This window comes from Tenrec ecaudatus, chromosome X, assembly GCF_050624435.1.
Source record: "Tenrec ecaudatus isolate mTenEca1 chromosome X, mTenEca1.hap1, whole genome shotgun sequence".
Lineage (NCBI taxonomy): Eukaryota > Metazoa > Chordata > Mammalia > Afrosoricida > Tenrecidae > Tenrec > Tenrec ecaudatus.
In genome coordinates, this window is record NC_134548.1 from 54,042,539 (window position 1) to 54,059,514 (window position 16,976).

Sequence of the window (16,976 nt, forward strand, 5' to 3'; positions counted from 1 at the left end):
CTTTGTTTGTTTATTTTGCTTCCCGACTCTTCTTGTGGGGTTGAGAGCCGCAGAGGGGTGGGGTGAGTCCAGGCAGGGAGTGGAGGGCCGGGGAAGGTGCAGACCACACAAACAGCATCACTGCACACGCATCACCACAGGCGCCACAATGAACGAGGACCACATCTGCCAAGCACGGCACAAGAAGAGGCCACATCAGTCACAGACACAGACATCACGGCAAAGAGGGTGGGGAGGGGACCACTGGCCTTCCATGTGCAAAGGATTCTGGGGTGGGTGGGTGGGTGGAGTTTGCATATTTAAAGACAGCTGTCAGAGGCAAGAATTAGGGGGTGAGGGGGGGTGGCGAGAGTTCCTGGGGGATCCGAGGACCTAGAAATGGGAGGGGTTCCCACTGTGTTGGAGGGTGAAGGGAAATGCTTGTGAGGGGGGGGTGGTATTTGAAGTAGTGGATTTCAAGAGAGGGGAGATCCATGGAAAGGGGTTCAAAAGTGGGGGCTTCCTAAGGGTTTGGAAATTCAGGGTGGGGAACAAGGTGTGCTTGAGAGACCTGGGACCAGGGAAGAGGGGATTCAGTGGTTGTCGGACCAGAAGGAGGTTGCCTGGTATCGGGGAGCTTCCAGGAAGGACAACTGCACTCTGGAGGGATCAGGAGCGGAGATCTTCAGGAACTTGGAGGTTCTAAAACTGAGAAGTAGATCTTGAGGTGACCAGGAGTGGGGGGTTAAAAGGGCTTGGGGATTCCAAACTTGAGAACTGGACTTAGGGCCAGGACTAAAGGATCTCAAGGAATGGGAAGTGGGATCTTGGAGAACCGGGAGAGATGTTCTCGGGATCTGGAGGTTCCAAAAGTGAGAAGTGGATTCAGGGCCCAGAGGGGTTGCCCAGGGATTTAGGGGTTCTTGGGGTGGGGTGTCAGTCGGAGAAGAGGCTGGCGAAAGACTTCCTCAGGCTGCGGATGGTCTCGGCTTTCACCTCGTCTTGGCTAAGGCTGGGCCTGGGCGGGGCTGGCTCTGGAAGGTTGAAGGCATTGGTCAGAGACTGGGATTTGCTAGAGAGAGACAAGGTGGAAGTGTGGGAGGAAGGGGGAAGAGGGAGAGGAAGGGGAGAGAAACACAATGTTACCCCAGGCCCGGCCCCAGCCCTGTCCCTCTGATCCTTGGGCTGTGCCTGTGACCTTCCCACCCACCCCTGTGAGCTTGAACCCCAAAGGAGGCTCAAGTCTGGGAGGACTCAAGACAAGGAGGAGCCTTGGGTCAAGAAGGTATGATCTGAGACCAGCTAGGACCAAGGTGAAGGAGTAAGAATCCCAGGCTGGATCTTCTCTTGAAGTGTAGGCTCGATTGGGAGTTAGGCATGAAGGAGTTGGATACAGAGAATTTCAACCTATGGGCGAGGACTCTAGGGTAGCCTGGGAGGAGCCTTGGACCAAGGAGATAAGAGTTGTGGTCAGGCTGGTTGGGGGTCAATCTTGGGGACCAGTTGGCTAGGGCAGGGCAGACTTCTGGACTACAGCAGAGGAGCCTGGAATGAGCTCAAAGAAGTAGAGAGAGGATGATATGACTTGGGAAGAGACGTGGAACAGGAAGATTTGGGGATGGACCAGATACACTGGCAGTAAAGTATGGGGGTCAACTGGGAAGAGCTGAAGTGACAGGAAGGCCTAGACCAGAAGTTTGGGCGATTGGTTGGGAGGCCTCTAAGCACATGGGACGAGGCGGAGTCTGATTGGGGAAGATTCTGAGATGAGCACGGAGATACTGGTGGCAGGGCGCAGCCTGAGCTGGCCCAGAAGATGAGAATTCCCCGGGACCTTTCGGAAAGGATCTGCACTGAAAGGGGGAGTTCCTCTGGGAGCTTGGGCCCAAATCCCTGGTCTTGAGGGAGGAGGATCTGGGGTTGGGGGCGAGGGGGCGGTGGCTGGAGGAGCTGTCATTTGGGGGAGGTATGGTTCAGGCTGCAGAGGGACATCCCCCTCTGGGTGGGATGTCCATCTTGAGGGCCATGGGAGCTGGGGTTACCCTATTGGGACAGGAGTCCATTGGTGAGCAGCAAGGTGAGGGCTGCTTTGGGGTCCCCTTACTTGAGCTGGGGGTGTGGGAGTCCCCCCGCAGCAGCGGTGGCAGGTGGTGGCACATCCTGGCTGGGTTTCTGGGCCAGCTGTGGCTTGGTAGGACGTCCAGCAGGGCCTGGACCACTGGGCCGTGGCTGCTGCGTAGTGGGTGGCCCAGTGCGAGGCATTGGGCCGGCCTGGCTGGCCTGGCGTGTGGGACCAGCAGGGCCTGGGGGCTTCTGGGGTGGACCCTGGCGCTGCTGTCCACCCTGTGGGCCCCCGGAGGCCTTTGGTGGAGCTGGACCAGAGATGGATGCCTGACGGGTAGCCTGTGGGGGTCCCGCTTGGCGCTGGGGTGATGGGGAGGCAGGTGGACGGGCCGCTGGAGGTGCTCCGGGTCCTCCGGCCACTGGCCGGGACTGGCGGCCTTGACCCTGGGTCATTGGTGGGCCCTGGGACACAGGCTGCTGGGATGCTGATGTGGGACTTGGCAGGCGCTGGGGCAGGGGGCTGCCAGCTGGGGGTCCGAGGCCGGAAAGATGCTGTTGGCCCTGTGGCGGCGGGCGCTGTTGCAATGGGGGTCCCTGGCGCTGAGGGCCCGGCTGTGGAGGCCCGCCTGAGGGACAGAGCACATACGTGAGAGCAGAGAAGGGAGGGCGGAGCTGCTGGGACAGTCAGAGGAGGGGAAAGCCGCAGCCCTCACTTACCCTGTGGTGCGGGGCGTTGCTGAGCTGGGGGCCCTGGGGGCTGCTGGGAGGTCTGCCGGCCCAAGGGCAGGGCCCCTGGGGATGGAGTCTGCGGGCAGAGGAGTGGAGCAGGAGAGAGGTTAAAAATAGTTGCCAGCCAGTGGCGCATCAGCCAATCGGGTGACATGGGGCTGGCTATTGTCCCATTCGTGACAGGAAGTCAGAGGAGCAGCTAGTTATCAACTTTAAGTTGGTATCTGCCGCCATGACGGCAGAGCTCAGCTGACGTGAACCCAGTGATCAGCCGCTCCCTGGCACCGCGGGACTCCCTGCATGACCCCAGAAGGCCAGCCCGGCCCTTGTGCAACACCAGGGGCCTGACCTGGCTGTGGGAGCCCCTGCCCGGGGAGGCATCCCGCTGCCTGGGCAGGGCCTGGGTCATCTTGTTGGCGACGAGCTCTGCGATCAGCTGCTTGTCTTCATCCTGGTGGTCTCCAATGAGCGGCATGGAGGAGCCCACCACCTGGGGGAGCAAGGAGGGCCAGTGAGGAGAGCGGCAGGAGTGCATGTGAAGGGGGCTGTGACAGGCGCTTGCAGTTGGCAACAGGCATGACAGCTGTCGAGGAAATATGGGCTTCCTTCCGTTCACAGGCCTGGGGTTTACACTGTGAGGAAGGCTGTCTTTTTGTTGTTTAGGCCATGAGCCAAGAATGAATTAAATGTTTTGTATGGGTTGAAAAGCATTTTTAAAATGTCGTGGCGAGTGAAAAGGATATGGCATTCACATGTCAGTGCCCATAAAGTTTTATTGGGACACAGTGACACGTGTGTCCCTATTGTCTGTGACTGCTTCTGCAAGGTTAAGTCTTCACAACTGCAACCCTATGACCTGCAGAGCCTCAAACCATCCGGTCCTTTATGGGAAAAGTTTGCCAAGGTCAGCTCTACAAACGTGCTAAGTGTTTTGTCCTTTACAAAAGAAGGCCTGGCGAGTGATTGAGGAAGTGCCGGCTGCCTGCCTGCCTGCCGGGACGTTCAGCAGTTCAAGCCCATCAGCAATTCCGTGAGAGGAAGATGTGGCAGCCTCCTTCCATAGAGAGTATCCTGGTGGAGACCCGATTAGGCGGTTCTCCGCGGCCGTATAGAATCAACTCAGTGACCATGCATTTCGTTTTGTCCTTCAGAGGAGAGTTGACAGCGTTTCGGACACCTTGCTCTTTACAAAGAACCGTGTGATGCGTGATGTGTTGAAAAAGTGATTGACGAGGGTATCTCTGTTTACAAGAGACCATGTATAAAGTGCACTTCCTGCTTTTCAAGGTAGCTTACAGTTCACAAATGACTTCCCTTTACCAAGGGCACCCCATTTATGAAGAACTTTAAAATTTCGAAAGCGTTTTGCTTCAATAAAACGACTTCCCTATATAAAGAGTTCCCTATCTAAGGATGTGTGTGTGTGTGTGTGTATATACATATACATCTATATTACAAAATGCTTTGTTCGCCAGGCAGCTCCTAACTCGCCTTCCCACTTCTTAGTTCACAGGATGCTTTGCTCTTTGCCAAAGACCGCCCAGTTACCAGCGCACATTTACACTTCCCCAAGGGCTTTGCCATTCACCAAGATGCTCCGGTACACAGAGTACTTTAGAGTTTCACAAACGTTGTTTGTTTTTTCCCCACCAAGGACACCCAAGGTCACAGAGCAGCTCCGAGCTGACCGGTTGTGCCATTTGCCGGGGTCTCAGGTCACAAGGCGCTACTCCATAGCCTACTAAGTACTTTGCCATTGGCCAAGGACCTTCGGAGGCATTGTGATGGTGTATTTGGTTATGGGCACTTGGTTACATGCTGGGTGGTTTGAACCTACCAGCCAGTGTTCAGGAAAAGATGAGGCGGTGAAGATATAGCTTTGGAAACCCCAGGGAGCAGGCCTACCCTGCCTTACAGGGTCGGACTCCATTTGTCGGCAGCGATCACCTCCCAGTGGAGAGCATGGCTGTCTCCATGCTCTGGTCCAGCCCCTTCTGCCGCGCTCACCTCAATGATGTGGTCCCTTCCATCCTTGCCGTGCAGTGCTTCCACTGCGCAGATGTCGAGTCCCCCAAAGATCTCTGAGCACGTGTCCACCCAGAGCTTGTACCTGCCGAGATGTAGGGGAAGGAAACCTGTTGCTGCCTTACCTGCGAGTCAGCGCCCCCGCCCTGCTTACCCTGCCGCCCCGAGTCGGAGGGGCTCACCGCTCAGACATGGCGATCTGCTCGAGCATTGCGGAGCCCGTGTTGGTCTTCCAGTTCCCGGACACGGACGTCCTCCTGGGAGAAGGAAGCGAGAGAGGTTCAGCATCTGGGGAGGACAGGGCTGGCGGCCTCTTCCCAGCCTTTGATTGCTCCACTCACATGTAGGCCTTGTAGTTCTGCCCGATCTTCTGGACGCGCACATCATATTTGGCATCAATAAAGGGCTCGGCAGTGGCATACGTCTTGGTCAGTGCCACAACACTTGCGATGTCTTGGAAGTCATGCTGGTTGTCTACCTTGACCTGTGGGGGTGGAATCAGGAGTCAGGGCCTGGGGAGGAGGGGCAGTCGTAGGGGATTCTCAGGGAGCAGGGCCACGTACGCATATGAAACACAGATGAAGTAGCCCCACAGAAATACATATACACTAACAGGCACACGCACCAAGGCATTCATACGTGCACATCAGTCCCCGTGTGCACAAAGTTGGGTACGTACAATTTGAATATACTAAAATCACCTGCATTGTATGGTTTATGAATTGTATTTCAATAGAGCTGGTAATCAATTGGGCATACATAGAGTATACATAGTGGGCACTCAGGCACAAAGTCAATTGTACCACACTCTACAGACATACGCGAGTACCAACACCCATAAACATAAGTCTTTCATCTGTATACACGGAGACAAAATAATATGGAAGGCATACAAGGACCCCAAGAGCCTTGAACATAAAAGATGGCTCTGTGTGTCTGACACAGAGGCATGCACATCCACACAGACACAACACTGGATACACTTCACAGAATATACAATATTGGCTGAATGCATAAGAGAAACAGGCTCACGGAAAATCAGCTGCATGAAAAAGGCAAGAATGAAAATAGGTCAAGGAGCACAAGCAAAGCAAGCAGAATTATGGAGGTGGGGGTTGAACGCACACATCCACAGCCAGACAATGCCAGACGGCATGCACTGGGTACAAACACCTACAACGCCCAGTGACGCACTCACCTTGCCCATCCCGGAGTGTGCGTGCCCCATCTTCACAACCACAGGGTAGGTGGTGCTGCTGAGCTGGGTGGGATGGAAAGAGAAGTGGCAAGGTCAGGGTCGAAGGCCTGAGTGCCCAGGCTGGGAGTGCGGTGGGCACTGAAGAGAACACCTCTGTGGGAGCCCCAGTATGGGCCACTTCCCAGAAACAGACACAGCAGCCCTGACCAAAAATCAAACCTAGAACCCTGCCTGCCTGTCTCCCTTTCCATGACCCCAGCGCCCCAGACTTCCTGTAGAGCCTCTCCCAGTCGGTGGCAAGGGAGAAGGGGAGGGGAACCTTTCCCCGAAACAAGAACATCTGTTGTTACAGTGTGTGGCCGATACAGAGGTGAGTGTGGGTGTGGAGGGGTGGTGGTGATGAGAATGTAACAATTGGACATACCAGGCCTTGTGTGCCAGCCTAGTACACACACACACACACGAGTGCATGCTTAACCCAGAGAGCCACACAAACACTCCGAAATTCTGAGACAACCAAGCCCAGGGCTGCCAGTGAGCATTGTGATACAAAAGACAGCAGGAAAGCCCCAGCTAGCACAAGCTCTAAAGCCCACCCCGCTCTCCAGGGCCACACAGAGCCCTGTGGGTACAACCCAGTCACCCACCCAGTCATATGTTCACAGCAGGGAAGAGAGATCATTCCATACTTGGGAGCCAAGGCAGCATACTGCTTTCCTCTTTTCACCCAACACAGAGGAACACTAAGACACACCAAGGATTACCCGAGCAACACAGAGACAGCCATGAGAATGTGGGAGCACCTTCCACTCTACAGGTACATAACAGAGCTGGACACAGATCCAGCACTCGCAGGCCCGGGCCGCATTCCTAGGCACATGCTCAACACAGAAGGACCTATCAAACACACATGGACGCACACACTTCTAGGTACTCATCTAACCACTGAGCGTCCTCACACAGAAACCACACCACACTCCTGGGCACCTAAAAATCTCTACCCGCACACAGAAAACACAACACAGGCATACACACAGCCAGAAACACCCAGAGCCCTCTAGGGTACTCCCTGATGACCCCTCTGAGACATGCACACACGCAATATTCCTAACACACACACACACACACATCCTGGCATGGGAGACACCTTGAGTCCCCGGAGCTCCCATAGCCCGCCCCCGAGTGGGATGGAGCGGACTGGGTTGGATGTGTCCAACCTCACTTCAGCACAGATGCACGCCAAGGGCGTTTTGCCTTCCCACTGTGGAGGCAGAGGCCTGGTGAAGTGGAGAGTGCATTCCCGGAGGAGATGCTGGGGCGGTTCCCAGCGGTTCCCAGTTCCCGACAGGCACAGGAAGCCCACAGGCTCAGAGAGACAGGCTGACCTTCAAGCCTTGCCCTCCTGCTGCACCCCCACCTTCCTCATTTCCCAAATGACTGACGTCATTATGTGTGGGAGGGGGGTGGTGTGCTGAGAGGCACAGTGTTGGGATGGGGGATTCTGCGGGCCCTCCTAGGTAGCGTGCCAGGGGAACACTGCAGAGACATGCACATGACGCAGAGGCAGGCAGAGCAGGCACACAGGGGCCAGCTAGGCATTCACAATTACTTACCCAACCTGGACCAATGTACAGAGGCAGATACACGGCTCCCAGACTCCACACAGAACACACAGAGATGTACAAACTCACTACACACCCAGCTCTCCGGAATGCACACCGCCAGAGATGGATGCACCACTTAGAGGTACACACACACCTTTAGAGGCAGAAGCGTATCCGGGAGCTGTACACACACACACACACACACACACACACACACACCCCTCCAATTTCTAGATGCCTCTTTTCATAAACAAACTGTGTTTCCTCTACCGCTGAGACCACACACACTGTGTCTATATGTACACATGTGGTTGCAGATGAAACTACAGACTCTGAGGTCCCCTGGTGAGCCCGAAGATTACACCTCGGCTCCTCTTCTTCCTTAAGTCACTTAACTCTCTTGCGGCCTCTGTTTCCTGATCTGTACAATGGGTACAACCAGGCTGCAGCTCGGGTGTGTGTGTGGGGTGGTGGTGGTGGTCAGGGGCTAGCTCCTAGCTGAGCCCCAGGGGCTGCAGATGGTCAAGCCCCTCAGATGGTTACACACTGGCCATCTCTCCCACGCAACTCTGCCCGTGTCACAGACTGTGCAAGAAGCCAAACGTCCACTGCCTTTGTGGAAAGCCCTGCACTGACTCAGGCTTAGGATAACAGTGCTGGCGTCAGATGAAGGGTCAGCGAGAGGCTATGGCAGGACTTTCCCTTTCTTGGCTTCTCTTTCAGCCTGCCCAGTGCTCTTACTCAATTCCTTTATCATTTACTCTCACCCGTCACCACCACATGCACGCACTCACCCATTTCACAGTAACTAGCTGCAATCTTTTGGGTTTATTTATCTCCTTTCCTGTCCCTCCTAGCAAGTCATTTCTTCACTCTCATTCCGGAGCAGTTCACCCAGCCCCTTTGCCTTTCAGTTCCCTCATCTGCACAATGAGAATCCGCAGTCCCTGCCACAGGGATGTTGTGAGAAACAAATCAGTTATTTCAGGAAAAACGCAGCACAGTTATCTGACTCCCAGTACATCCCAGGTCTCATCCATGTTGCTCTAACATCCCTTCATTCATCGTTTCTTTGGTTTTTTAGTAAAAGATCATTTTATTTGGGGCTCTTATAACTCTTGTCACAATCCATACATCGATTGCATCAAGCATGTTTGCACATATGTTGCCTTCATTCTTTTCTAGACATTTACTTTCTATTGAGCCCTTGGTATCAGCTCTTCTTTTTACCCTGCCCCACCCCCCAAAAAACTATCATGTGTCCAGTGCTGCTGCTCAATTCAGACTCGATCGGAGCATGTACACAGGTATAGATAAGAGATGGGGGCTCATGACACAGGGAATCCAGGAACAGGTGTGGGAATAGTGATACCAGAAGGGTAGGGGGAAGGGGGGGAGAGGGAAGGGAGAAAAGGGGAACCAATCTCAATGATCGACACATAATCATACACTCCTCTACATGGGGAAGAACAACATAAAACATGGGGGAAGAGAGACAGCGGTCGGTGTAAGAAATGAAAATAATAATAATTTATAATCGCTTCTTAACAAGGAGGTAATCGAGTGATGGAATGAGTGACTGTGCATACAAAGATGTAACTGTTCTTGCTATGCACACACACACACACACACACACACAGAGTAAGCTCTCCATATGTGGCGGTGGTGGTGGCTATTATTATTATTAGTCTAACCTTCCTGAGTTAATCAAGCTTAATTAGCAAACTAAAACAACAACAAAATCCTCACTGCTGTCAAGTCAATACCAACTCATAGTGACCATATAGGACAGGGTAGAACTAACCTTGTGGGTTTCTGAGACTAAATCTTTATAGGAGCAGAAAGCCTGTTTTTCCTTAATTAGCAAAGGGATCATGGAAATTGAGTGAGAAATTTTACACACAGACATTAGTGAACAGTGTACAGTAAGTACCATGACCATCACTGGCCACCCGCCCTGAATTAACCAAGGATGTTAATCAGCCCTCAGAACTTACAATTGTCCCTTCCCCAGGACCCAGAGAGGAATCATCATCAGGAAGCTGGTGGACAGGGATTGCTTCACCCCACTCCCCACCTGGGGTGAGGATGGGCAGAGCAGGATGGGGTGGAGATCGGTTTTCTACTGACTCACTGGCCTCTTTCACCATCAATCAACACCCCTCACCTCCCTACTCCATTTGTACATTCCCTCCTGGCCAGGCCTATGCCTTGCCTGGGTTAAGATCCTAGTGATAGCCAAAGTTCAAATCCCAGCCAAGTTTTATGGCCCTGGGGAAATTCTTTAATCCCTCTATAAAACCCTTCAAGTCCATTCTGAATCATGGCGATTTCGTGAGTGTTAGAAGAGAACTATGCTTCTTAAGAGTCTTCCATGGCTGAGGGTGGGGAAGCAGCAGCACCTCTGGATGAAGGCAAACTTCCAACCTCTTGGTGAGCATGTGTTAATTGTTTGAACCACCTAACCAACCCAAATCAAACCAACCCAAACCAAACCAAGCCAACCCAAACCAACCCAACCCAAACCTAACCAACCCAACCCAAACCAACCCATCCCATCCCAACCCAACTCAAACCTAACCAAGCCAACCAAACCAAACTCATTGCCATCAAGTTGGTGTTGACTCATAGTGACCCTATAGGACAGAGTTGAACTGCCCCTCTGCGTTTCCGAGACTGTGACTGCTTATGGGAGTCTTTCTTCCTTGAATTACCTTGGGACACCTTAACTCCTTGAATGTCTCAAATTTTCTTATCTGTAAGATGGGAAAACTGCCAGTTCCCATTTCAGGTTTCTGAACTTTAAGTGGTAAACGATGCCCAGTGCCTGGCATGACAGTATAAAGGAATCAGCTGTTCCTGACTCATAACGACCCCACACCCAATAGAACAAAACACTGCCCCGTCCTGCGCCACCCCCATGACGGGTTGAGGCTCCGACCATTGTGGTTTGCAGGGGCTTTGTTGGCTACTTTTCAGTCAATTGCAGGTCTTTCTTTCTAATCTACCTTAGTCTGGAAACTGTAACAGAACACCACGCAAGCCTCCCTGGACAGATGGTGGCTGTACTCAAGGTGCCTTGGTCAGGAGTTCAACATGAGTTTGCCCCATGGAAGATGAGGATGTGCCACTGAGCCACCAGTGCCTAAATGGTACACCAACAAATCATACCTCACTGCGATCAAGTCCATCTCAACTCACAGAGACCACATAGTGATGCTGTATTTCTTCCAAGGAGCGGTTAGTAGTTTTGAACTGCTGACCTTGTGGTTAGCTTCGCAACAGGACTCCTTCACTGGTACACTTTAGATGTTATAGAAATGTTGACTATTTGGCTGCATTTTGTGGAGCAGGTTCTGGCTCCAGGTAACCTGAGCTTAAATTCCAGTTCTGTCACTTGATGTCACTAAACTGTGGACCTCCATTCACATGACTTTGCTTCTTTTATATAAAAAAAAATAACACACCAATCCAACTCACTGCCATTGAGTCCATTCCAACTGAGAGGAACCCTGTAGATGAGGGTACAACTACGACCCCAGTGGGTTTCCAAGACTGTTTCCCAGAATAGAAAGCCTCATCTTCCTCCAGTGGAGCCCCTGGTGCTTTCGAACTGCTGACCTTGGGGTTAGCATCCCAATGCATAACCACCCACTACGCCACCCAAGACCCTGGTTCTTATATTGCTTCTACTGAATTAATTTCTTCCCTTCACCCCCTGCACCTCACCAGAGTCAGATCTACAAGCAAAAGGATTTATTTGTGCGCGCGCGCGCGCGTTTGGGGTGCTTGGGGAATGTTGGAGGGAGTTTGGCGATTTTGAAGGGATGTGGGGGAATCCTGCCTATAAATTTTCCATTGAGGCTGCTAGTAAGGATCGGTGCATGACGTGGACATGGGGGAGGGGTGGCAGGGGCCTGAAGTGGGAGGGGGGGCCGAGAGGCAGAGGGTGCATCCCCTTTTCCGCAGCGGCCCGCCCCTTGGCCTCTGAGCTCATGGTGGGCGGATGAGTAATGCGTCCAGGAAGCCTGGACTCCTGTGGTTTCCGCACCACAGCCCCCCCGCCCCTCGACTGGCCATTTATCTCCACCGGCTCAAGCCCTGCAGCCATCGCCACAGACTCAGCGCCTCGAGAGACACCAGAGGTAGGCAGGGCTCTGGGTGGCCCAGCAGAGCCTGGAGCCGGGGTGGAACTTTCCTGCCAGCCAGCAGGCCTGTCCGCTCCAGTGCCGACGCCTGGAGGGCTGCCTAGCCTGGATTGAGGGCACCAGGGCTGCGAGCTGGAACCTGGAAAGGGAGGGAGGGGGGCTGGAACCACTTCACCAAACTGGGCTCCTGAAACTCCCAAACCCCTGACATCAATACTAACTCCGGAAACCGTGGACTCACTATTACCAACTCTTCCTAACCTGCCAACTCTCCTAAATTCCCTGACAGTCCCCAAATTCCCCACCCCATCCCTCCTTATCCCTAAACTCCCCTGGCCCCCCAACCCCCCAACCTCCTCCAAACTCCTCAACCTTCTTAAAACTTAGACTCTCTCAAGCTTCCTAAGTCACTCAAGGTTTATAGCTCCTTATCTCTCAATCTCACCTCAAACATCTCCAGCTCTCTCAAACCTCCAAAATTTCATTCCAAACTTGTCAGCCCCAACCCCTCTAAATCCTTAAGCTCTCGTCCTTTACTTTCCAAACTCCCCAAACCCACAACTCACCCAATCCCTAAGACACCCCACACCACATCTCTTTAAATGACTGACCTCCCAAATTGCCAGCCTCCTAAAAAATCCACCAACTCCTCCAGCCCAAAGGAATACCTCAAATCTCCTTTCAGGCTGCCCGGGAAGAGGCTAGAGTGGGAGGCTGGCTCACGGCAGCAGGTCAGCTGTGCTGGGTCCACCTGACCCTCTCTGCTTTGATACCTGACTCCTGCAGAACCCACCATGGCCCTCTCCTCGCCCCTGGTCTCTGGCATGCTGTTGCTTCTGTGCCTGATTGCTGCCAGCAGAGCCTGTTCCTGTGTACCACCGCACCCACAGATGGCCTTCTGCAGTTCGGACTTCGGTGAGTCTGCACCCCACCCGACCCACATACTTTGATCTCTCTCTCAAGCCAGTAGGTTCACAATAGTGCCTACTTCTAGAGCATTTCTGCCTGATTTTGCACTTACGCCTCTGCACTGGCCTCACACATTCTTCATTACATCAGGCCTGATCCCATCTCAGGAGCCCTGGCCGGGGTGTGTGTGTGTTGGGGGGGCGGGGGGGTCTGTGATCTACAAGACCTGCTATTCTAAACCACCACCAGCCGCTCCTTGGGAGAAAAACCAAGGCTTTCTACTCCTGTAAAGAGTTACCGTCTTGGAAACTCACAGGGGCGGTTCTACCCTGTCCTATAAGGGTCCCTATGAATTGGTATTGACTCAGTGGTAGTGAATGAGATCTCATCTGGCCCTCCCTCTGTCTGGTGTCCACATGGGTGAGGGAATCTCCCTCAGGGTGGCCTTCCCTGACAACCTTGTTTAAAATTGAACCCTTGGGCCCTAGGACTCTCAATCCCTCTCTCCTAACGATCATTCTCAATCAGACTTCATACTTTCCCACCTCCCATATGCTTAGTTACAAGCATTTTGCTTGTTTCTAGCTTGTGTCCTCCTGGCTAGCATATGCGTTCCACAAGGGAACTCACGTAGTGTATGTTGAGGCAAGGAAAAAAAAAGCTATTGAATGAGTGAAGGCCTGCACAGAGCAAGTAATGCCTGGCACACCGTTGTTAATTGCATTCAAGTTGATTCCAAATCATGATGGGAACTGCTTGGTTACCATCTTAACTGAAGCAGAGTGGCAGGACTTGTCCTCCATACTAACCCTAGGGGAGCTTCAGACCACCAACCTTTAGGCCAGCAGTCAAGCCAAACCGTTGGCGCCATCTAGGGATCTTCTGGTGCACAGTTGGTGTTCCAAAATGTTTGGCGAGTAAATTACAAATGAAGATAATGTAAACGTCTCTGAGCTGTCTGCATTGTACAATGAAGCCAGTGAGAGACTATGTGAATCGCTCACTGTGCTGTCTGGTATGCAGTAGCCCCTCTTGAAGTACCTGGGCTTTTTTTTAAAGTACCATTGTGCTAGTTTTATTTGTATTCACCCTTGCAGCCCATTTGACTCTTTTCTTTCCCTGCCCCACTGCAGTCATCAGAGCCAAGTTCATGGGGGGCCCAGAAGTCAACGAGACCATGTTATACCAGCGTTACGAGATCAAGATGACCAAGGTATCCTATCTGCCCCTTCCTCAGAAAGTCTGAACCTTTTCCTCCCCATCAAAATAGAAGATGCTGGTGGCAAGTTGGCAAGGAAGTTGGTTGTGGTCTCAGGATACTACGTGAATATCGAGGGAAATGGTTTTATCAGTAAAGCAAGAGATTCTTCCTCTCATCTATTAACAGATGTTCAAAGGGTTCAACATCTTGGAAGATGCTCCTGAGTTCCGCTTCCTTTACACCCCTGTCATAGAGAGCGTCTGTGGATACATCCACAAGTCCCAGAACCGGAGTGAGGAGTTTCTAATCACTGGTGAGACCCCACCCCTACGCCCGGTAACATCCAACTTGGCTCCCAAAGGATCTAGTAACCATGGGGCATTCGGGGATCCCAAGGGAATGGTCCTAGTTGAAATGAGATGGGTACTGCTTGAATTTCAGCCTATCAAAGGGCTGGAGCTTTCCCTAATGGGATCTTTGCTCCAGGACTGTCAATTATGCGTCACCTTGCCCCTGGCCCAGCCAATCACATCCTGCCTGTTGGCTTCCCCCTGTCTTCCTAGGAAAACTTACAAACGGGCGCCTGCACATCACCATGTGCAGCTTTATAGTTCCCTGGAACAGTCTGAGTGCTGCTCAGCGCCAAGGCTTCACCAAGGTCTATGCTGGTGGCTGTGAGAAATGCACAGTAAGTGGCTGGGCCCGATGCTTCTCCTGGACACTGGTGCCCTGGGGTTTTCCTACTCCTCTGGCTAGTCCTTGTCCCTATGGTTGCTTTGTTGGGCTGTCCCTGACCTCTCTTCCTATTGCTCCAAAACCGGGCACTCTCTCCCTGGAAACTCAGATTGTTCCCTGGGCATTCACCTCTCCCTGGGCCTTCTGACCATTCTTTTTTTTTCTTTTTCTGACCATTCTTTGTCCATTTGACTCTCCCTGGTGACTCTACTCTAGGCCCTCTGTGCATTCTCAGCTCCTTCGGGTTGTTTCTCAGTTCCATGGAATATCCTCCAAGAACCCACAGTGCTCTTTCCTAACCCCACTGACTTCTCCAGCACACCTGAAAGTTGGTCTGGAGCTCTGACTATTCCCTGACAGCCCCTATTGCCCTCTGACCCCAACACTAGTCCCGAGCCCTCATTGGCTATGCCTATGCGTAAACATCCCACCCACCAATTCTTCTCTACTACTGCCCGCTGCTTTCCCAGGAAACCTGCCTAACCGACGCCCAGCAACTGGTTCCCAACCATCATTCTAGAGAAATGAGTCCTTTCACTGATTTACGGTTGCCCTGCAGAGCCCCAAACTGTCCCTTCAATGAGAGAGGCTGGTCTTGAGTGTGTAGCTAGGTGGGGCAATACCAAGTGTCCCTAGCAAATTGATCTCGAAAGTTAAGGAGCGGAAAGTTCTGCTCCAGATGGGGAGGTACAGGGCAGAGGGAATCTCTCTGAGCGATTCCTTTCCCTCTCCAGGTGTTTCCCTGTACGTCCATCCCCTGCAAGCTGCAGAGTGACAAACACTGCCTGTGGACGGACCAGCTCCTCTTGGGCTCCGAGAAGGGCTTCCAGAGCCGCCACCTTGCCTGCCTGCAACAACAGCCAGGGCTATGCACCTGGCAGTCCCTGAGGTCCCAGACAGAATGAACCTCACCCCCCACCCGAAGCCTGAACCTGCCCAATGGTCATCCTCTTTCCCACTCCCATCTCTCGGTCAGACAATGAAATAAAAGCTACCACCCAGCAGGCGGTGTCCTTGTGCAGTGTCTCTGTACCAAACCTCTCTCGTCGATGAGCTGGTGGGAGCATCCTGGGACCAATGGGCGAGAGATGCAGAAAGTTTCATGGATCACATTTATCTTTTACACAGAATTGGACATATTGATCCTAACTCTCAACGTTGGCATCAGCATTGGTGATAGGTGACAGCGATGCTGGTAACAACCTGCATTGTCAACCATAACTTAGTAGTTATCTCATTTCTCTAGTCAGTGCTTCCCAACATGTTCCTCTAAAACACCAAAGTTGAGGCCATCCAATCGGTTATGACTCCTGGCTGGCCCATGTACTGCCGAGTAGACCCGTTGTGCCCTGTGGGGAGCAAATAGTTATGTCTGTCTTCTGTTGCAATGCTGGGAAGGCTTGAAGCTTTTGGTTATTAGCCAAAAGCCATTCACTCTACCATGGGACCCTCTTATTGGCACAGGGTTCTCTGTGTTTAAATTCTTCTCGGTGATGCTGTGTCACTACCTCATTGGCAACTTCTTCCATTCACAAAACTCCCCGTGGTCAGAAGCCGCCTTGGGCCTTTTCTGGATGTTGTCAAGTGAGAAGGCTCCCCCTAAAGCTCTACGTGTTACTGTTCCCACCCTTGGGTTTTACACTGCGAGTCTGATTTGAACAGACTCGGAAAGTTCCAGGGGCCCAAAAGCTCCCTCCATAACGCAGCCAGGGACTCTGGAAAAATGGATCGCCCTGGCTCCCCACCGGTGTGACTTGTGGGGCACTCCTTGGAAGTGATGGCATGGGGAAGAGAAAAAGTGAGATAGAGAGAGGGTGGGATCTCAGAATTCCCAAGCTTTGCCGTCTCCCTGCTCTCCTACTTCTTCTCTGACCAACTTTGAAGGAAATAGTTACATAATTGAAATGCACAATGGGTTCAGAATCAGGGCCAACTACATACGCCAGCCCAGACCCCACGCACCCCACACCTCCCCCTACACTGTTGTCCCGTCACTAAAACTGTGACACCTCTCCGGTTCATTTGTCCCCATAAAACAGGAATGACAAACCCCTCAAACCCTCCCTCATGCTTTCCTACCCAGGCATGGGGGCCCTCTGCCTTCCTTGGTAAGATCTTGCTCCCTGAACTCCTAAAGGCCTTGGACTCGTGTGGGGTCCCTGGAGACAGGGGAACCAGAATTGCCGATGGGGACAAATATTTAATGGAATACCCAGGAGTCTTATTTACCTGGATCTGCTTTGTTAAAAAAAGAGAGAGAGATGTGTTTTTTGGTGAAAAAAAGGACCCCAAACTCACTCCCATTAGACTTCCTATTGTTCCTACTGATAGGAACCCCAGGGCTCCCCCCCCGCAGGGCATGCTGGGTCATCCAGGGTGGCCCC

The 16,976-nt window shown here is 52.6% G+C and overlaps 2 protein-coding genes across 3 annotated transcripts in view; one reads left to right on the plus strand and one right to left on the minus strand.

Annotated features, from left to right (window-relative positions):
- The window catches only part of SYN1 (synapsin I), a 54,116-nt gene continuing 37,140 nt past the window's right edge, over positions 1-16,976 (minus strand). The window contains exons 6-13 of one of the 2 annotated variants that reach the window (XM_075538270.1): positions 5,996-6,058; positions 5,139-5,281; positions 4,980-5,054; positions 4,780-4,882; positions 3,122-3,262; positions 2,761-2,848; positions 2,084-2,669; positions 1-1,013 (exon numbers count right to left, since the gene is read on the minus strand). In XM_075538270.1, coding sequence (XP_075394385.1) covers positions 986-1,013; positions 2,084-2,669; positions 2,761-2,848; positions 3,122-3,262; positions 4,780-4,882; positions 4,980-5,054; positions 5,139-5,281; positions 5,996-6,058 — 1,227 coding nt within the window. In that variant the 3' untranslated portion in view covers positions 1-985. Of the gene's footprint in view, positions 1,052-2,083; positions 2,670-2,760; positions 2,849-3,121; positions 3,263-4,779; positions 4,883-4,979; positions 5,055-5,138; positions 5,282-5,995; positions 6,059-16,976 lie in introns of both variants that reach the window. The other variant, XM_075538269.1, reaches the window with a different exon arrangement.
- Positions 11,585-15,596, plus strand: TIMP1 (TIMP metallopeptidase inhibitor 1). Its single transcript, XM_075538974.1, has 6 exons — positions 11,585-11,744; positions 12,534-12,662; positions 13,790-13,869; positions 14,044-14,170; positions 14,421-14,545; positions 15,327-15,596. Exons 1-6 carry the CDS (start codon positions 11,606-11,608, stop codon positions 15,495-15,497), a joined length of 771 nt encoding a protein of 256 aa, XP_075395089.1. The 5' UTR covers positions 11,585-11,605; the 3' UTR covers positions 15,498-15,596.